The 22070-nt window shown below is 38.8% G+C and overlaps 2 protein-coding genes across 3 annotated transcripts in view; both read left to right on the forward strand.

Annotated features, from left to right (window-relative positions):
- The window catches only part of ninj2 (ninjurin 2), a 28921-nt gene extending 23380 nt beyond the window's left edge, over positions 1–5541 (forward strand). The window contains exons 2-4 of the mRNA XM_027151238.2: positions 4266–4467; positions 4615–4804; positions 4892–5541. Of these exons, the coding sequence (XP_027007039.1) occupies positions 4266–4467; positions 4615–4760 (348 nt within the window). The 3' untranslated portion in view covers positions 4761–4804; positions 4892–5541. The remainder of the gene's footprint in view (positions 1–4265; positions 4468–4614; positions 4805–4891) is intronic.
- Positions 5542–6756: 1215 nt separating this feature from the next.
- On the forward strand, positions 6757–10823 carry LOC113645534 (extensin-like). 2 transcript variants are annotated; one of them, XM_047804401.1, is made up of 8 exons: positions 6757–7005; positions 7372–7770; positions 7871–8272; positions 8717–8959; positions 9098–9268; positions 9495–9587; positions 9848–10097; positions 10636–10823. In XM_047804401.1, the coding sequence occupies exons 1-7, from the start codon at positions 7003–7005 to the stop codon at positions 10070–10072; spliced, it is 1536 nt and encodes a 511-aa protein (XP_047660357.1). In that variant the 5' UTR covers positions 6757–7002; the 3' UTR covers positions 10073–10097; positions 10636–10823. The 2 variants fall into 2 exon arrangements, with proteins under 2 accessions (XP_047660357.1, XP_047660356.1); XM_047804400.1 differs by having other exon boundaries at positions 9848–10823.
- The last annotated feature ends 11247 nt before the right edge of the window (positions 10824–22070 follow it).

A 22070-nucleotide genomic window follows, 5' to 3' on the forward strand; every position in this document is an offset into this window, starting at 1 on the left:
ACACTTATAGGACTAATTCAATAACGAGGAATATCTGAGATCAAGATAAAAAGGCACCGATGACAGGAAACTGAGAGCTTGACGGAAGCTGTGATGATGAGACCATTTCCTGCTTTCCTTTAAATTACTAATCCTCTCTCTAGGGTAAAATGAAGAATATGGCATTTAGGGTCATTTTCCCACAGCATCTTAGACACATCCTGGGATTTCTGTATACTTATCTCTATCTTATATTCTTTCTGTCTTGTTTTTGTTTTGTCAGATGACAAACCCACATTTCCACTCTCTGTCTTCATATCTCCTCCATCTCCTGCTCTTTGATCTCAGCCCACGTTCTCGGCACACAGTGCTCAGAGATGCCCTCCTCCACCTCCACACGTGTCCTCAGACTTGGTAAAGCAAAAAGCAAACAAACTCAAAAAAGAGTCTCAGGTTTGATTGAACCCTCCTCTACTGCTCTTGTTTGCTATTGGACAGTTTCTTGACCAATGAGCAGACGGGGAGGTGGACTTCCTTTAGGCCTGCTGTATGAGGTCCCTCTGTAAAACACTCCTGAGCTCTCCTGTGGTGTTTATTTTATGGGGGAGAAGTGAAAAAAGGGTCCAGTGACGTGGCACGTGTGGTGTTTGGAAATGTGCCTAGTTCTTGTTTCACCAGAGCATGATTTAAGGCTCAGGATTCAAGCTAAGATATTTTTAATGTGTTTATTTCAACCATTCTCATATAATGTGTGTGTATGTGAGTGTGTGTGTGTGTGTGTGTTTGTGTGTGTGTGTGTGTGTGTGTGTGTGTGTGTGTGTGTGTGTGTGTGTGTGTGTGTGTGTGTGTGTGTGTGTGTGTAGAAGGAGCTGGTTAGGTTGATGTAAGAATGGAGATAAAGACAATGTGAGATTACTTGATGGTACACATTCTTCTACTTTGTTCTTCCACTTTTAAACAAACACTGATATAGATGTGGACTGTAAGTGATGCAGATAAGGAGAGGGGCTTTTAGAGAACACACACAGACAGAGTGGGGAGAGAGAGAGAATGAGAGAGAGGGGGAGAGTATATAAGATTACACGTTAATATTTTAGTATGGGATATATATATATATATATATATATATATATATATATATATATATATATATATATATATATATATATATGCTCATATAATGTGTGTGTGTGTGTGTGTGTGTGTGTGTGTGTGCGTGCGTGCGTGCGTGTGTGGATTCCAGACACAGTAGTCATGTCTATCATGTTTATCAATTTTACACCAACATACAATAATAGTGAGGTTTATTGTACATACAGTATGGATGGCAAGATTTGTACTCGCCAATGAAAAGAAGTGAGCAAGACTCAAGCATTAAAAATAATCTAGTACTGAAAAATAATCTGGTGTGACATGCAATCCAACATGACGTCCATTAAGACCCTGCAAGTTCATTTACATGTTCAGATCTTTAGTAAATAACTTTGCTCTTATTCTTCTATTCTATATCTTGCTCATAAGATCACAAGATCCTCTTTTCTATTTTTCACTATATAGTGTACAGTTATAGAAGGGAAAATGATTTATAATCTCAGGAAGATTTTTCGTCACCACCTTCAGCTCAGGCTTCAATCATTAGGGAAAAATTTGTACATTTAACATTTATATCCAGAATTTAAGACGTTTTTGAAAAAGCTGCTTTTCATGACATTGATGTTGGGTGAAAAACAAAGAACCTAGAATAAACCCACACAGATACAGGAACAACATGCAAATCTCCACGTAGACAGTAAAGTAAAAAAATCAGGATCAGGATCAAACCAGGGACCCTGAAGCTTTGAGCCTTTCATTAATGTCCAGTCATCCATGCATGCTCGGTTCAATAATTATAAAACTTTCCCAAGGTGATGGGAAATGTGCCTCAAGACTGATAATGTGTCATTTTAGTCAAAATATTCAGCTAGCTTTATGACGAGAGTAATCTTTATTACAAGAGTTAGCTTTATGTTCTGCCAGACAAGTAGAGACTTTACTACACATAAACATATTTATATACACAAAAGCACAGTGTGATGAAAGTCTGTCTCAGCAACTGTGATGCATCCAAATGATCAATTGAGTTGAACAGCTTGAAATACTACATTACTACTGGACCTTTGAGAAACGCCTGGACTCTTTATGCAACCTTGAAAAAAACTGCAATCTAACATTGTAAATATTGTAAAGATATTGTAAATAATACTATATTTGAAAATTAAGAGAAATATTTTTTCAAGACTTATTATATCATTAGAAAAATATATTAAATTACGAAGTAGTGTCTTAGTAATTAGAGTTTCTAGAGCTTATGATTTAATAACTCGTAACTGTCCAGGTTTTCCTGAGATATTATTATTATTATTATTATTATTATTATTATTATTATTATTATTATTATTATTATTAACTGATTCACTGGGGACCAAGTAATCACATAACTATTCAGATGACTTTGATATCTTAAAGGTGCAGTAGTTGTGGGTTCTATTAAAATGTATTCCTTACTTCCTGAATGCTTGTTTGTGTCTGGATGAAGCTTCTGTCAATCATTTTATAGACACTCGAAAGGTTACCTAAGGTCTTTGGGGTGGAGCTTTTCGCTTTTGCTCCTCAGAGATCTCATTATTTCCAGGTCGCATTGTGTTTACGCAGTTCTTTGCTGCCGCCTGCTGGTGGATGATGAAAACACAAACGTTTAGCATTTGAATAGAATTCCGAGCTCATTACCGTTAACACTGCACTGTAGGTTCTTGTAAAAAAAAAAAGAGGAATATAGTGGAATATAGAGAATAATAAGTTTAGCTGGTTATCTAAATGAACCACATGCTGTTGGGGGTTTGGTAACTTTGTAGGTTCAGTAGTTTGCCTGCTAGCACAAGATAATGCACACATGGAAATCTGTTCTTTTGACAATATGATGTCCTTTTCCTCCAAAAATATCTTTACTGATTGTGAACAAAGAGCACTTGTTTTCAAAACCCCCCTGGATTATCTATCAGATGTTGACTTTTGTAATCAGGTCACAGTCCTGATTACAGTCCAAAAGTAAATTAGAGGTTTTTAGAATTGCGTATAATAACAGTATGTCCAGCTATAGACAGGCTCTAAAAACTGCTAGGGCTGAGAACCTGCGCAAACTCATAGGGGGTTTTTACACCTGGTCACTTCATGCGTTTTCTGTGATCCGATAGCTATCTGATCGTAAAAAGACAAGGTTTAAATGCCCTCCAAAACGTTTTCGACATCCGATGGTTCAAACAACTTCAGGAGCTGGTCTGGGAGGCATTTCAGATGAAACTGGACAGGTGTAAATGAATGTGGTTGTTCAAGCCACATACGTCAGAGCTATACTCCTCCCAAATGGAAGTACGTCACTGGCAAATGACTCACGAGTCTTGGATCGCGCCAGAAACAAATATGTTTTCCCACCAGTGCTGGCTCCGATCTTTCACCCAGGTGTCTCGTTGGGTCTTAAAATGCACTGCTGCCATCTGCAAAAATGCAGAAAACAGTAAATGCAACCGCATACACCAAAGCGTGTTCCATCAGGCTATTAGTTCTACTTGACCTTAGTGCTGCATTCGACACTATAGATCACAACAATCTACTAGATCGCTTACAAAATTGCACAGGGACAGGGTTTTAGATCCTACCTTTCTGATAGATACCATTCTGTAGAATTAAATGGCGAATCCTCCTTATTGACAGATAATTATGGGGTTCCTCAAGGATCAGTTCTAGGACCTCTGCTTTTCTTAAAATACATGCTTCTCTTAGAGAACATCATTAGAAGACATGGGATTAGATTCCACTGTTATGCTGAGGATACACAGTTATATATCTCATCAAAACCAGATGAAATAGCTAAATTGTCCAAATTAAATGAGTGTATTATAGAGACAAAAGATTGGATGAACTGTAATTTTCTGCTGTACAAATAGATTTTATGCCGAATGCCCTTCCTGACACAACCCTCCCATTTTATCCAGGCTTGGGATCAGCACTGAGAATTAGCTCTCTGCTTGGGAATTGAACCCAGGACATGGCAATGAGAGTGTGGGATCCTGTCACTGGACCAGCAGGAGAAAGCCAATATACACTGTCGCTTAAAAGTTAGAAATTACCCTCTTGCTTCTGGAGTGATCTTTTCAAACTCTTTCAAGATGATTTTTTTTCCAGCCTGATAAGCAAAAATAACTCTTTCTGTTCTGTTGCTAATTTGGTCATGTGGTGTTTCTCTATTACAGCATCTCAACATGAATCAGTATGCCACTAAGAAGACAGTGGCTGAAAGCATGCTGGATGTGGCTCTGCTTATGGCCAACGCGTCTCAGCTAAAAGCCGTGCTGGAACAAGGGCCAGACTTTAAGTACTTCCTGATCGTGATTGTGCTCATCGCAGTCTCGCTCTTCTTCCAAGTGCTCGCTGGAGCTTTCTTTATTCTCATGGGTGAGCATTGCAGCATTATTTCTTTTTCAGTCATAAAGGTATATATATAGCAACCTACAAGCTTTCCATATGTTCTGGCTGTTCTGTTTTCAAAGGGAACATCTGATTTATGGACTCACTTGCTTCCTTTTTTTTATCCCCTATCAGCACGTAAAGATCTCAATGTCGTTGCAAATCACAGAAAACTGGACTTAATGAATAACATAGCGACTGCCCTTGTGTTCCTTACCGTCATCATCAACATCTTCATCACTGCATTCGGTGTGCAGAAGACAGGCCTCTACCCTCAGTAGTGAACTTTAAGGGAAGGTTACTGAATGGGAACTTGATATTACAGGTTAATATTTCTGACTGTTGGTAAAAATATTGCAAATAGACCGTATTACAGTATAACAAAGAGCATTCTGTATGTGTTTGGTTTTAGGACTTGGACATACTGTGTATCATCAGTGAATCCTGGAAGCCTGCATCGGACATTTAAATGTATAAAAACAAACAAATATGTTATGTTCAGTACGGTTTACCTTTGCCATAGGTAGCACTTAATAATGTAATAATCCAGCTTCTACTTTTGCTTTAACATTTTTTAAGCTTGTTTAAGAATTTGAACTTATTTATTTATTTATTTATTTATTTATTCATTTATTTCAAACTAAAAGCAAAAGCAGTGGCCTAAACTCACTTTTCTCCTTATTCAGGTTTTTAACATCACAGCACTGAAAACTATTCATACAAGTTTTCAGATTTCATAAAATTAAATGACTAATTAAATGACAGAAGTCCGTCCCACACCACTGTATTATTAGATCTTTGTATCGGGGCAGTGGTGGCTCAACTGGTTCAGGCTCTGGGTTAAGGATTGGAGTTCAAGGCCCAGCACAGCCAAGCTGCCACTGCTGGGCCCTTGAGCAAGGGCCCTGCTGGGCCCTTGATTATGACTCCCTGCTTCAGGGGCGCTGTTTCATAGCTGCCCCTGCGCTCTGACCCCAACCTCCTCAGTTGGAGTATGTGAAGAAAAGAATTCCACTGTGCTGTAATGTATATGTGGTGATAATAAAGGCTTCTATGTTCATTCTAATATATAATATATACAGTATATAATAATAAAATATAGATAAAGTGCTGTGCTGTGCTGTGATCTTATACTATAAAACATTTAATAAGGTGTTAATATGATCAATTCTGCTCATAAAACATTTCATGAATTAAAAGAAAAAAGGTTAAGTTTTTCTTGTGTGTGTCTGTGTGTGTGTGTGGGAGAGAGAGTGTGTGTATGTGTGTGGGGGGGAGAGTGTGTGTGTGTGTGTGTGTGTGTGTGGGAGAGAGAGTGTGTGGGAGAACAGGGGCGGGGCTCCGCGAGAACATGGGCGGGGCTCCGCACGACAGGGGCGGGGCTCCGCAAGAACAGGGGCGGGGCTCCGCACGGCACGTAAATAGCAGCATAGTGAATCCGGAGTGGCCGCTGCCATAGATATCTACACATAGTATATACACTGATGCAGCGCCGCCATCTTGGGTTAGAAAACATGTCTTTATTTATTTCCTTAAATGTCGGCCTTATTAAAGGAAATAAATGTATTAGTGTCCTTGTAAGTAACTGTGACAGAAATCAGCTTTTAAAAGCACATTTTCACGATGTTCATAATGACATTTTAATTCTATTGATGACACACAATCATACAGGGAACCACATGCAGTGAGCTGCTGTTTATAAAAGATATAATCCTATAGAATAGGGTCAAATAAAAGGGATTTAGATATAAAATACAACAAAATAATATAAAGTAGAACAGATTAATAAATCTTTTCTAAAGTAAAATAAGATAAAGTGTTTGTTGTGAAAGTGTCGGAGTGAAAGTGGTGGCTGAGCTGATCTTTCCTCTCCTGATAGCTGACTGTAGTAATGTCAATATGACAAAGACAAAAAAAGCAGCATAAAGAGGAAAGAAACATAACTTCACTTCGTTTGATAGATTCACATTGTTGTTGTTAGAAATCAGATCATCCTGAGATTTACACAGATATATAGACTGTGATTAAAGCATGAAGATACCAGTGTGAATATATTTTAGCACAAACATTAAAGCGAGGTCTCTTGGGGCTGAGACGCTCATATATTAAAATACTAGTCAGGACATTTTGTGTAGAATAAAATGATTGTCATGTTGTGTTGTGGTTTAGAAGGTAAACATATGGTTTAATGTATAACACTGAAGGATTCTGTAGGCTTGTGTAGGCTCCTGTGAGCGTGTCATAGATGTTCCGGAACAGAATGAGAGTTTGTCTCCATTTACATTTAAATTGTTGACTTTCAAATTCAATCACAGTGAGAGAACGTCATCGAGCGAGCGATTACTTAGTGAGAGACTTTCACAAACATTCACAATTTACACAGAATACTTTCTTTTCACACAACACACACCAAACTTTTTTACACAACACACACACCACACTTTTTAAACACCACACATTATTTTTTTTTTTTTACAAATATTACTTTTCACACGAGGAACATCACACCATCAAGTTTGGAAAATGGTAAGTTTCCTGATTATGACTTTGTTGATTAGTAAATTTGATCTTTAGGATCCATTTTATTGGAGTTTTCCTACTGTCTATTTTGATATTAAGTTTGTATAGTTTAATATTCACTTACATTTATATTAATTTCATATTAAATTGTAAAACAAGTAGCTTATAGTCTTAGGGAGCACTAAAGCCTTAGACATGATGATTTAACACAGAAGTGGAAGGTACAGTGTAATAAGTAATATATTCAGGTCTGTTTCTGAAGACAAATGTCATTAATTTAATCAGTAAGCCTCAGTATAAACCTGTTCATTTCTCTTTGTTTTTCTGAAACAATCTTTTTTTTCTAAAAGCCAACTCTGTTTCTTCTTTTAGTCCCAGCCTGAAGAAACAGTGCTCCATGTGCCTGTCGCTTATACACCTGTCTTTGAAGATGTCCCGGTCAACATCTGTCCCGTGTACTACCCCGAGTACACAGCCATGTACTACCCCGAGTACAACCCAGAGTACAACCCCATGTACTACCCGGTGTACAACCCCGAGTTTAACCCCGAGTTCAACCCTGAGTACACGGCCATGTACTACCCCGTGTACAACCCGGAGTTCAACCCAGTGTACTACCCCGAGTTCAGCCCGGTGTATTTCCAAATCCTGCCACCCGAGTTCTGCCCCCAACCCCCAACAGAGGAGACTGTTGGAGAAGAATGCTTCCTCCCATCTCCCCAGCATCCTCAGAACCACCAGCAAATTCTGCCCAAAAGGACGGGCACACTGGTAAGAAATAAAAAAGCAGTACAGTAAAAATGCTTAAGGTTCTTATAATGGTGTTTTCAGATATTAACTCCAGATATTTCACAACTTGTATTTCCTACAGATTACAAATCAGGGCCCCAATAACGGTGGCCGAGACGTTATGATCAACGAGCTTCTGGGAGGAGCAGCCATGTATCAACCAGAGAACGTGTTTCCACACGAGAACGTGTCTGTACCCCAACATGTGTCTCCCCCTGAATCTGCGTCTCCCCCTGAAACGGCGTCTCCACCAGAAACCGCATCTCCCCCTGAAACAGTGTCTCCCCCTGAAACGGCGTCTCCACCTGAAACCGCATCTCCCCCTGAAACCGCGTCTCCCCCTGAAACCGCGCCTTCCCCTGAAACGGCATCTCCACCTGAAACCGCTTCTCCACCTGAAGCGGTGTCTCCACCTGAAACGGCATCTACCCCTGAGAACATGTCTCATCCAGAGCCTGTGCAGACAGATACTGCAAACACAAGGGTACAGTATTAAAGTCCGTCTGCAGATCGCAGACCTGAGAGGACGTGCCTTAGTGTCCATATATGGACATGGGGACGTGTCGCTAATGTGATCTGATGATCATGAAGCTAGTCATTTTGATCATCAGGATCCATTTTATTTAAGCTTTCCTACTGTCTATTTTAATATTAGTTTGTATAGTTTAATATTCACTTACATTTATATTAAATTCATATTAAATTGTAAGACAAGTAGCTTATAGTCTTAGGGAGCACTAAAGCCTTAGACATGATGATTTAACACAGAAGTGGAAGGTACAGTGTAATAAGTAATATATTCAGGTCTGTTTCTGAAGACAAATGTCATTAATTTAATCAGTAAGCCTCAGTATAAACCTGTTCATTTCTATTTGTTTTTCTGAAACTATCTTTTTTTTCTAAAAGCCAACTCTGTTTCTTCTTTTAGTCCCAGCCTGAAGAAACAGTGCTCCATGTGCCTGTCGCTTATACACCTGTCTTTGAAGATGTCCCGGTCAACATCTGTCCCGTGTACTACCCCGAGTACAACCCTGTGTACTACCAAATCCTGCCACCCGAATTCTGCCCCCAACCCCCAACAGTGGAGACTGTTGGAGAACAATGCTTCCTCCCATCTCCACAGCATCCTCCGAACCACCAGCAAATTCTGCCCAAAAGGACAGGCACACTGGTAAGAAATCAAAAAAGCACTACAGTAAAAATGCTTAAGGTTCTTATAATGGTGTTTTCACATATTAACTCCAGACATTTCACACCTAAACTATTTCTAGGAGATTCACAATTTAACTCCAACTTCTATTTCCTACAGATTACAAATCAGGACCCCAATGACGGTGGGCGAGACGTTATGATCAACGAGCTTCTGGGAGGAGCAGCCATGTATCGACCAGAGAACGTGTTTCCACCCGAGAACGTGTCTGTACCCCAACACGTGTTTCCACACAAACACAAACCCACCTACGACACACCAAACACAAAGGTACGGTATTAAAGTCTGTCTGTAGATCACAGACCTGAGAGGATGTGCCTTTGTGTCTATATATGGACATGTGATCTGATTATCATGAAGCTAGAGGCACACTTTACTCACATTTACATGATGCTTTGTGATTTTCTGTTTCTGTTTTATTTCTCACATTATGAGCTAATTGTTTGACTTATTTAACACACTGGATGTTATCTGATCTTTGCCCTCCTTTCTGCAGGGAGTTGAACTGTTCATTAGAGGTTTGGACTCCATTGATGAGCAGCGCCTCTATAAGGAGTTCCGCCCTTTTGGGAATATCATCAGAATTAAGGTGAACTACTAATCCCTCCAGTTTCTTCCTTTCCTAATACACTGTGTTCACTTCCTCTTACTCTCTCTTTTAGGAGACACGTGTTTTTTTCCATACACTGTATTTTGTATAGCTGCTCCTCTCTGAAATGACTTTTATCAGTACAGATAGATAAGAAGTTCAATCACACTTCCCTGATACTAAGACAGCGTAGATGTTCTGTTTTATATATATTTTAGTGTGTAATGCTCATTGTTTGCTCTCTGTATCTCCCGGTACAGCTTATAAAGGCAAAAGGGTACGGATACATCAAATATTTCTCTGAAGCTGAAGCCAGAACGGCTATCAGGGAGATGAACGGGAAGATTGTGGGAGCGGACCGGCTGAACGTTACTCTGAACAAAACAAAAACAGAACGAGCAGAGGAGAAGATGAGACGTGACTGGAACAGAAGCAAGTGGCAGAATCATAACAAAGGCTCGAAGTTGTTCTGGAAATGGACATAAAGAACAATAATAAGAATAAATAAAGGTACATCTTCTAAATGTCACACAAATTTTCTGAGTTTTTAATCACAGTAAATAAATGTTGGTGTAAACGCCTCACGCAGCAGCAGTAAAAGTGCTGTAAAATAATCAGCTCTAAAATTCCACCTCAATAAAATACAATTAGTAATTAACCCTCCGGTCTCGGGGTCCATTTGACCCGGTTTTAAAGAGTTAATTTGACATAACTTGGGTTGACTTCCATATACTTGCCTAAAAATCACCAGGATTGTTCCAAATTATGCACTGTCCAAGTAAAATTACTAATATCTATTTTTGTTGACTTGTATGTTCATAAAATAATTTAGCAACACCTGTGTTCCTCCCTCCGGTCACATTCAGTGGGGCAATGGGTTACACTCTTGCTGCTATAACACTGTGTTCATTCTAGTATTACTGCACACGCAATATTGTTGGACATACAGTATTTACACTGGTCGGCGCCGTTTCTGTATTCTTTTTTGTATTGTCTTGTAAAATTTTGTCTACACTGTCTTTTGTCCTGCACTGTCTTGTCTCCCTAGCGGTTCTAGGGGGGCCCAGGGGATGCAAGTGCCCCTGTGACAACAAGCTTGGACCCCCTTGTGGCCACCCTAAATGTGGAGTGTGAAATATTTTTTACAAAACTTTTTCGTTTTGTTTTTTTGTGATAGTTGTTTTTTTTACATCTGTTATTAGACAGTGGCTATTATTAAACATGCATCTGCAGTTGTTTTTTTTGTTGTTTGTTTGTATTTTTGTGGAAGTTTTGCGCAAATATTATATTTGAAGTCTTCAAGCAAAGAAGGAAATATACAGGTTAGTAAAGTGTTAATATGTTGTATTTGTATTAAATCCATTACAGGAGTAATGCATATGTAAATGCATAATGTTAGATCAGCTAATCTCAACCTGGCTGTTTGTTAGTTTGTGGCAGTTTAAAAAGGGATGAAATATACGATCAACAAACTCATGGTTTGTCCATGGAGTGTTTTTACTCAGTATACGAGTAACATTAAATGTTTAGACATAGTTAGTTACCTAGCAAGTTAGTTATTTTCAGTAAATTAATTCATAAGCTTCTTGGTCCCCATTGCTTTTGCTCTATAGTCCTCACCAAAATGAAGAGAAAGAAGGACGTCATGTCGTGATGTCGCTTGTGATATCAGGTGGATTTCAGAAGTTGCCTGATGGCAATTGTATAACTAAAATTAGCCAAATACATACTTGTTTATGATTTATTTTTATTATACATTCTGGGTAAAAAAAAAGAAAAAACAGTAAATAAACAAATAAATAAACAGGCATAAGTAATCATGACAGTAGTACTAACAACAAAAAGACATGACAGTAAAAATGATGGTGGTAAAATAAATACATAAATACATTCTCGTCAGCAAATAATGGAAAACTGAAAAATACTAAGATACAGTGGGGCTTGAAAGTTTGGGCACCCCAGGTAAATATTTGTATTAATGTGCATAAAGAAGCAAAGACAAGATGGAAAAATCTCCATCAAAGGCATCAAATTACAGATTAAATAATATATATATAAAAAAAGTTAGATTTTATTTCCAAAAGTTTGGGCACCCTGCAGAGTTTATAGCATGCACCGCCCCTTTGGAAAGCTGAGACCTGACAGTGTCATGGATTGTCTCAAAGACCATTGTTCTCAAAGACCAGGTGATGTCAATCTCAAAGGTTTTAAATGCCCAGACTCATCTGACCTTGCCCCAACAATCAACAGCATGGGTTCTTCTAAGCAGTTGTCTAGAAAGCTTCTTTATGCATATTAATACAAATTTTTACCTGGGGTGCTCAAACTTTCGAGCCCCACTGTATATCAAAACACTCAGCCCAATGAGGGGAAGTGCCTCATGTGTATTCTGGAAACATCACGTGATGTCACATGTAAATAAAAAACAGCACAACATGGTCATGTGACATATCAAAACACTCAGCACAATGAGAGGAGCTGCCTCACGTGTATTCTGGTCACGTCATGTGAAAATCATAAATTGGAACAACATGAACATGTGACATATCAAAACACTAAGCACAACGAGGGGAACGTCCTCAAGATTATTCAGATGACGACACATACTCGATTCCACATGCCTCGAAATATTTTTGCACCCTAGCTTTCTGTCCACTTGCCTCTAAAAGTAACACTGACCCTTATGTCCGAACTTTACAAATCTATTTATTATTGAGTCTGTTTATTTGTGCATGTACACAATGTAATGCCCATTATGAGTAACAGCAGTAGATTTTTGCCTGACCAAATCACTCCTAGTCCAGTGGGCAGAGGCAGAGGGGTTTTAGGTGTCATTCCCTTTTCAATGGACAGCCCCAATAGTGATAGTAGACCTGGCATTACCAGAAGGGTGTGCGCAGAGTCTGATGCAGCAGACATGCAGTCAAATGTCAATCATAATCCTAGTGACGTGATCACGTCAACACCTAATACTGAACACGACGTTCCTGATATGTTAGGGCAAATTAGTTCAATTGTCCCTCAGATTGGTCAACAGTTAGCAGACAACATTATATCTCATCTTAGTCCTTTTAGCACAGACTAGAGGTCTTCTCGGGTCTAAAAAAAGTACCAGACCCGAAGTGACCCGAAACACTTTTTACCCGAACCCGACGTGCATAATTTTTATTTTTTTTTAATAAAGACCCATCCTGAGACAAACCCGAAAAAATTAGACCCGAGTAAGACCCGACGGAAAATTTTTTTTAACCTGACTGGACCTGAATGTTGCATAACTCTAAACTAAAGTAACCGCTACAGAGTGGATTCAAAATTGATTAACAGGTCTGTTTCAACGAAAATTAGCTTACCGCAAGGCACAAGATGTCGCAAGCAGGCTTGGCAAACAGAGAAGCGGTTGGAAAAGGAATCGAGTCAATGCACACACGCGAGATACAGTAGTTCGGGTCTCCTCGGGTCCGTTCGGTAAAAACACATTTATTTTAAATTACCCTGATTATAATAAGGATACTAGCTCTTCAAGCATGGCAAATTTGTCACAAAGAGCAAAAGTAGAGCAAAAGATGGTAGAGCAAAAGATGTAGTCAAATTCTGGATCAGGAACCGTGACTCCTCCACTACTGTCTGCCCAAATTCTGTCTACAGCCTGCTACGTAAACATACCAGCTGTAAACACTACTCGTCTGTCCCTCTTGCTGTTTTTTACACTACCTTGCCAGTGGAGAATGAGAATCCATACAACTACTGGCTGAGACTCAACAAAGCAGCAGATGTCGCTTCAGAATGCCCGCGAGAGCAAGATAAAATGCTTGACAAGCCCAGTGTGGAAATAGTGCACATGTTTATCAGACACTGCCCAAGTAAAGACTTAGCCTACTTAGCCTGAAGTACAGGCTGTACAAAGCGTTTGGTGAAGCAAATTTTGTATCAGATATGCTACAGTCTTCATCACTTGACCTGTCAAAGCAAAGGCTCATGATTTAGTTGAAGCCTTAGTTCAGACTTTGAATGACTACAGGGATGTCATTTTTTGATGACCTACAGTATGAAGTGAAGTGTTGAACACAGCTGAGCAAAGCCCACTGCAAAATGACCAAAAAAAAAAAGCTCTCAATTTAATGCAGACTGTGTACTCAGTACAGTGGGTCAGAGGTCAGATTCAGTATGAGAAAAAGATAGTTTCGTACAACCCTTTTCTACCCTGTTTTAGATCAGATGCTCAATGAGCTTAACAGAAGGTTTTCTAGCAAAAGCTGTGAGATAATGACTGGCATCCAAACTCTAAACCCTACAAGTGATGTGTTTCTCAAAGAAAATCCCAGTTTCTATTTGGTAGAATGTATGAATCAAATATTGAGGACTTGGGGTATGAACTACATCAGTTCAGAAGAATTTTAGAAAGGAAAATACAGAGTGGCATGCCGAAACCTTCCGGTGTAGTAGAGCTCGCATCATTCATTGAACCTTATAAAGAAGTTTTCTTTGAGCTTTTTAAACTATGCAAGATAGCTTTTTCCATCACTGTTAGTACTGCTTCTTGTGAACAGAGTTTTTCCTGCACTAAAGCTGGTGAAAACCTCTCTCAGGTCCACAATGTCAGATGACAGGTTGAACAATTTAGGTGTTTTAAGTATTGAGTCAAGGAGGGCAAAGGCCTTAAATCTAGATGAATTTGCTGATCATTTTGCAAAAAACACAAAAATCGTAGAATACAGTTTCTGTGACTGATACTGAATATGTAATTCAAATGTAAAAATATAATTCAAATGCAAATACATTGTTGAATGATTATGTAGCAGATTTCACCCAGCACCACAAATGACACACCGACTCCAGGCACTTTGGTGAATCACGTCTGCAGTTTAATAAACAAAAGACACGGGATCGATCACACACACACACACACACACACACACACACACACACACACACACAAACAAACAAACAATCTGTCTGACTCTCTTCAGTTCTTCAGTCACATGTAGAACTGAGAGACTCCTGAATAAAGTCCATCTGATAAAAGGTCCGTGTATCTTTTGGTCATTCGACTTTCCATTTAGAAATGGGTATTAAAAAACAAAAAAAGAGTGGCTATTTGATTTTCGTTTTAAAATACAAAAATTACAATCGAAATATACAACGCGTTTTTCTTTTTCATGGTCAAAAACGGATGAGTAAAATTTTTAAAATTTTGATTTTCATTTTATATTTCGAATGACAAAAAAATAAAATCACCAGAAAACAGAAACGAAAAAAGACCCATTTTAGACCGGATATGGTCATTTACATGACAAGAGCACATGGATGGTGCTAGAGAATTTTGATGGGAGGTGCTGAGGGTAATATATAGGTTTTTTTATTTTAGTTTTTTTTTTTTAAATATGAATAATAAAATAAAACTCACTCACTCGATTTGGTAATATTCTCTAATTATTTAGGCTAGTCTGTATGAAAATGTGCACGCCCCATGGCGAGTCAGCGTCGGCAACTTCATCTTTTCAGCCGATAGTCACACAGAAAGCACTTAATAAATAATTAAAATGTCTTTTCCCCTGATGCATTCATAATCAATTTGCTGATACTTTGAGGCAATTGCTTTATGCGCGAGCTTGAGGTGGAATAGGCTACGGCAATATATTAAAGGATGGTTTAGTATATCATTAATCAGTTTAATATAGGCTAACGTACGACTAGTTCACTAGAAATAGCTTTAGTTGGGGGCAGGCCTACTTAGCACAAGTGCTCCATTTTTAAATTAAAATGCTATATAATGACATTACAAAAAGTGTGACAGCTGCAAATTACTTCGTTATTGCACTGCATGATTTAGGCCTATGCATGCGTAAAGACTCAAATGCTCTTTAATTATTTATTTTGTTTAATCTTTTATTATCAGCTTATTTATATATAGGCTACAGCCTGCTGATCCCAGGAAAAATCTGTAGTGGGTGCTATAGGGGTGATTTTGTCTTTCTTGGGGGTGCTGAAGCACTTGCTATACTGTAGGACCTCATGAATCAGAGGTAGGCTATATAATGTAAGGGAGTATGTGGGGCAGGGGCGGTTCTAGACCTTTTTTAGGGCGGCTGAGAACACAGACAGGCGGGCTGGAGCTTTTTTTCGGGTGGCTCCAGCCCGCCTGTCTGTGTTCTCAGCCACCCTAAAAAAGGTCTAGAACCGCCCCTGCCCCACATACTCCCTTACATTATATAGCCTACCTCTGAAGTTATAAGTATAATTGTTACTTTCATAAATACACAATAAAAATTACGTTAAAATGCAGGACATGTCGTCGATGGGAAAGAAAATTATTTAACAGTTTGGTCCAAGAGCGATTTACTTTTACTTTGCTTTTACGCGCGTGCGTTGTAGTCTTTCAAAAGTGCGTCTTCAGCTGTCTGCTTTATTTGAACGGAGAAGCTCAGGTACGCGCAGCGTGCACGCGCAGTCAGAGCTGGAGGCGTTTATATATATATCTTTGGTCGGTCTCATTACATTTCTTACACAAATATACATAAACAAAAATAAATGAATTCAACATGTACACTTTTCCTTACATTACACTTAACAGGAGACACATTTATCATCAGACAATATTTAGCCAATTTCACTGTTATGTTATCGTATAGTGTTTTGTGGTTTACGTACCTGCAGTTAAAACAAAAGACACGGGATCTCTCTCTCTCTCTCTCTCTCTCTCTCTCTCTCTCTCTCTCTCTCTCACACACACACACACACACACACACACACACACACACACACACTCACCAACAGTCTGTCTGAAGGATGGGAGACAGATTAATCCCTGTCCTCCATTTTAACAGTGACTGCAAACTCAAAATCTCAGTCGGCTTAATATACACAATATACTTTACACATACTCAATTAAAGTCAAATAAACAACATGACATTTCTACAGACTCAATCCACCAAAATTTTGTATTTAAATATTAAAAGAAAAAACTCGTTATTAAAAAAACTAAATTACCGTGCGGCCGGTGTGACACCGAAATCTGTGACCTATCGTATGTTGTGACCTTAGAGGGCGCTGTTGCTAAAATGCAGCTTAAAATAGGTCGTCTAGAGACGTTCGCTACGTAAACAGAGTAAATGCAAAATCTTGCGTAAATCTTGTTGCGAGAACGCGCCAAGCGCCGTGAACGTTACATTTAACGCGCTTTTTTTTAACTACCCTGAAAGTCATTTATTAATTAAGGCTAAAAAAAATGTAGTCAGATGCTGATGCTTATTATTATTATTATTATTATTATTATTATTATTATTATTATTATTATTATTACAAATTTGAATTAAACAAACTTACAGCACGGTCACAAAATATGATAAGGCATTATAGGTTATCAGAATCTGTTACCTCCCTCTATTTCACACCAAATTGAATTGAATGTTCTCCATATTCACTCTGGTGATGCCTAACACCCTCTATAGTATATCCTGAAAGTGATTTGGGTCTCATGTCAACAGAAACAAACTTACAGCACGGTCACCAAATATGATAAGGCATTACAGGTTATCAGGATCCGTTACCTCCCTCTATTCTATCTGTAAGTTTGTTTCTGTTGACATGAGACCCAAATCACTTTCAGGATATACTATAGAGGGTGTTAGGCATCACCACTAATGCCTATAACCTGTAATGCCTTATCATATTTTGTGACCGTGCTGTAAGTTTGTTTAATTCAAATATGTAGTAATAATAATAATAATAATAATAATAATAATAATAATAATAATAATAATAATAATAAGCATCAGCATCTGACTACATTTTTTTAGCCTTAATTAATAAATGACTTTCAGGGTAGTTAAAAAAAAGCAATCATGAAAACAGAGAATGCAAAAGCATTTGAATAGCTTTGTTTTTTTAAGTACTGTAAATGAGGCTTTAGTTCAATGCGCATGCAACTGTTTCTTTGCAGCACGACGGCACGCGCGTTGAATGTAACGTTCACGGCGCTTGGCGCGTTCTCGCAACAAGATTTACGCAAGATTTTGCATTTACTCTGTTTACGTAGCGAACGTCTCTAGACGACCTATTTTAAGCTGCATTTTAGCAACAGCGCCCTCTAAGGTCACAACATACGATAGGTCACAGATTTCGGTGTCACACCGGCAACATTAAACAAACACATTAAGGCCATTCGTTTCTAAAACTTGATAAAAAGCATCTGACTTCTCATAGGAAATCAAATATATGCACTCAATCCATCTTTTTAACACTTCTAACATTGATATTGACTAATATTTTTAACTCTTTTTACATTTTTTATTAATCGTTGTACAGAGATGCAAAGAAACCAATCTGACTCTTTTCAGTTCAGTCACATGTACAACTGAGTCGGACGCGACAGCGCCTCTAAGTGACGTCACTCAAATGTAAACTGCTCATTTTTTGCAAAGTACATTTTTTCTTGTGCCATATAAAAAAAATGAAGAATGAAAATGAGATGGATTGATAAAAAAAAACATATGAAATTACAAAACTGGAAAACATTACAATTATAAACATGGTATTTTGCCTGTTAATACCTGCAGAAAATATGACAACAATAAAGTCCAAATACAACTGGCCCCAGCTTGGAGCCCCAGTTGAAATGGTCTAGAACCGCCACTGTTTTTACCATGATCCACTTCCACAAACACACACCATGATCTTCAGACTTTGATACATCTGAGTTCTTTAAATAAAATAGGACACTTACAGAGACCTAATTGTCCTCCCATTGGCTGAAATCAGATGGACTCTAATCAGACCTCAGAAGTAAACACTAATCCTAGAGGTTCATGTTCTTTTGCATCTCACACACACACACACACACATATATATATATATATATATATATATATATATATATATATATATAAAATGGGTTTCTTTATTATATGGGCATGCTGAAATTCTCTATGCTTCTTGACAACAGCTCAGCTGAAAACTGTTTTGCTCATCACATTGTCCATCCTCCTCCAAGTGCTCGCTGGGGCTTTCTTTATTCTCATGGGTGAGCATTGCAGCATTATTGCTTTTTCAGTTATAAAGGTATATACTGTATAGCAACCTACAAGTTTTCCAGATTAAGCTTGTTTCATATTCAATCATTAGATATCAAGTTCATTATTTATTTGTTAACATATTTAGAATATTAAAAACATTTTAAAAAGATATTTAAAAACAAAACTTAGAACAATACTTGATTTGATTCACTCAGGATGCTTTCCACTGTAAAAGAAAAAGCCGAGCAACTAAATCATAAGAGGAGGATTAACTGTATGATAGCAGGTAACATTGCAGTCTCATAATAGCAGTGTCCTTTGTTTGATCATATGTGTACACCTGCACTAATAGGGGGAAAATGGATAGGTCTAGAATCATCACGGATTTGTTAGGTATACATCAAGGAATACATACGACAGAGTTTTAGTACTCAAATTGTTTCAATCAATAGAAATGTTTTGGAATCCAATAAAATGCTTTTTGGGGCACGGTGGCTTAGTGGTTAGCACGTTTGCCTCACACCTCCAGGGTTGGGGGTTCGATTCCCACCTCCGCCTTGTGTGTGTGGAGTTTGCATGTTCTCCCTGTGTCTCGGGGGTTTCCTCCGGGTACTCCGGTTTCCTCCCCCGGTCCAAAGACATGCATGGTAGGTTGATTGGCAAGTCTGGAAAATTGTCCATGTGTGTGCTCTGCGATGGGTTGGCAGTCCGTCCAGGGTGTATCCTGCCTTGATGCCCGATGACGCCTGAGATAGGCACAGGCTCCCTGTGACCCAAGAAGTTTGGATAAGCGGTAGAAAATGAATGAATGAAATGCTTTTTGGGGGAGGGGGGGGGAGTACGCAAGAGAGCGACAGAAATAGAGACATACTGTAGTGAGAAAGAGAGAGATAGACAAACAGAGAGAATCACCAGGTTTTTATCCTCTCTCACCAGCCATCACACTCAGAGTACTAATTAGCATCGCCTGTTCCTCATTTACCAATCACCACACACAGCACGGTGCCCTATGCTGGTTCGGTGAAGAATTGCACCGGATTTTTTACGGACTACAATGCACACTTGTGTTCGAGATGCAACCACAACATTACTCTACTGATTGATCAAAAATTGCTTCTATCACTTCACACCTCAGAGGTAAAGCTCTCCAATGGGCTGACTCGTTGTGGCAACAAAACTCCCCAACTGTACAGTCATATCAGTTATTTATATCACATTTTAAAGATTTCAGAGTGTTTCAGAGATATAAGGCTGATTCCTCTGCTCGTGATGAATTTTGTCATTTGCAACAAGGCAACATGAATGTGACTGACTATGTCGTAAAGTTTCGCGTCCTACAGTAGCTGCCGTGAGTGAGATTATTAGATAAAGTGCTGTGCTGTGATCTTGTATGACAAAACATCTAATAAGGTGTTAATATGATCAATTCTGCTCATAAAACATTTCTCAGTAATGAATGGAAAGAAAAAAGTTCCGTTTTTTTTTCAAGTTTATTTGTATAGCGCTTTTTACAATAGACATTGTCTCAAAGCAGCTTTACAGAACATAAACACAGAGCAGAAGGTAAACATAATTAATGATAAAGGAATTAACGAATAATAAAAGAAATAAGAATTAACAGAATAAAAATTCTAGATTTTTATTAGTTGTATATAGTTCACAGTGTGTATGTATTTATTCCCCTATGAGCAAGTCTGAGGTGACTCAGGCAGCAGTGGCAAGGAAAAACTCCCTTAAATTGGTAAAGGAAGAAACCTTGAGAGGAACCGGACTCAAGGGGGAACCCATCCTCATATGGGTGACACTGGGGGTGTGATTGTAATATACAGTCAGTTAAATGTTGTATTGGTGTAAGGTTCAAGGACTTCTGATCTCCTGAGTACCACAGAGTCTAACTGGAGATGTCTCAGGATTCTTAGAGTCGGCCTCGGCTCAGTGGACGTCCAAAGGCTTCGTCCCACAGAGGACATTGGGAGCTGGTACAGTGTCTGGATGCCTCGGGATAGGTACAAAGAGAGAAGCAGTGGAAAGGGATTAACATGTCTGCTGTTCATAAAAATGTGCTGGTCTGATGTACTGGTGCATGATATTATGGGATGTATTATGTGTACGCCTGACTAAAGAGATGAGTTTTTAATCTACGTTTAAACTGGGAAAGTGTGTCTGAGCCCCGAACACTATCAGGAAGACTATTCCAAAGTTTGGGAGCTAAATAAGAAAGCGCTCTACCACCTTTAGTAGACTTAGATATTCTGGGAACTACCAGAAGTCCTGAGTTTTGTGATCTCAGAGAGCGTGAAGGATTGTAACGTGTTAGAAGACTAGTTAGATACATGGGAGCTAAACCATTAAGAGCCTTGTACGTAAGTAGCAGCAGTTTGTAGTCAATTCTAAACTTAACAGGTAGCCAGTGTAGAGATGATAAAATTGGGGTTATATGGTCATACTTTCTTGTCCTAGTGAGAACTCTGGCAGCTGCATTTTGGACTAACTGTAACCTATTTATTAAAGATGCAGGACAACCACCTAGTAATGCATTACAATAGTCCAGTCTAGAGGTCATGAACGCATGAACTAGCTTCTCAGCATCAGATACAGACAGGATGTTTCTCAGCTTGGCAATGTTTCTAAGGTGAAGAAGGCTGTTTTGGTAGTATGAGCGATATGATTTTTAAAAGACAAGTTGCTGTCTAGTATAACACCGAGGTCTTTCACTGTCGAGCTACTAGTAATAGTACATCCCTCTAAATGGGAGTTAAGTTGTGAGAGTTTCTGTGCATTGGTTTTTGGACCTATGAGTAGTATTTCTGTCTTATCGGAGTTTAACAATAGAAAGTTGCCGCTCATCCAGTCTTTTATCTCTCTTTTTTTGTGTGTATTTCCACCACTAAAATATTTTACAAAAATACTTGATTTGATTCCCTTTCCACTTCTGAAAAAGAGGTGAAGAAGTGGTGGAGAAAAGTGTCAGGAGTGTTGTGTGACTGAAGGATGTCAGCAAGAGTCCAAGGAAAGGTGAAAAGACAGTAGTGAGAGCAGCTCTGCTGTATGGGTTAGAGTCTGTAGCAGGGAGGTAAAGATATGAGGCAGAGATGGAGGTAGCAGAGATGAGGATGTTGAGGTTCTCTTTAGGAGTGACAAGGACGGACAGGATTAGGAACGAGTACATCAGTGGGACAGCTAAGGTTGTCTGTTTTGGGGACAAGGACAGAGAGGATAGACAGATGGTTTGGACATGTACAGAGGAGAGAGATGGTTATATTGGTAGAAGGATGTTGGGGATGGAGCTGCCAGGTAAGAGGTCAAGAGGAAGGACAAATAGGAGATATATGGAGGTGTTGAAAGAGGAAATAAAGGTCATTTGTGCAAGAGTAGAAGATGCAGAGGATAGAGTTAGGTGGAAACATAATTCGCTGTGGCGACCAACAGGAAAAAGGAAAATGAAGAAGAAGTAGAAGTCTGTATAGACCA

Source organism: Tachysurus fulvidraco, chromosome 19, assembly GCF_022655615.1.
Source record: "Tachysurus fulvidraco isolate hzauxx_2018 chromosome 19, HZAU_PFXX_2.0, whole genome shotgun sequence".
Taxonomy (NCBI): domain Eukaryota; kingdom Metazoa; phylum Chordata; class Actinopteri; order Siluriformes; family Bagridae; genus Tachysurus; species Tachysurus fulvidraco.

Excerpts from the sequence above, each read along its gene's own strand:
- LOC113645534 (XM_047804400.1), top strand. Across the intron at positions 7,771-7,870 it reads CCAAAAGGACGGGCACACTG|ATTACAAATCAGGGCCCCAA; the intron begins GTAAGAAATAAA and ends TATTTCCTACAG. Across the intron at positions 9,588-9,847 it reads GGAATATCATCAGAATTAAG|CTTATAAAGGCAAAAGGGTA; the intron begins GTGAACTACTAA and ends CTCCCGGTACAG.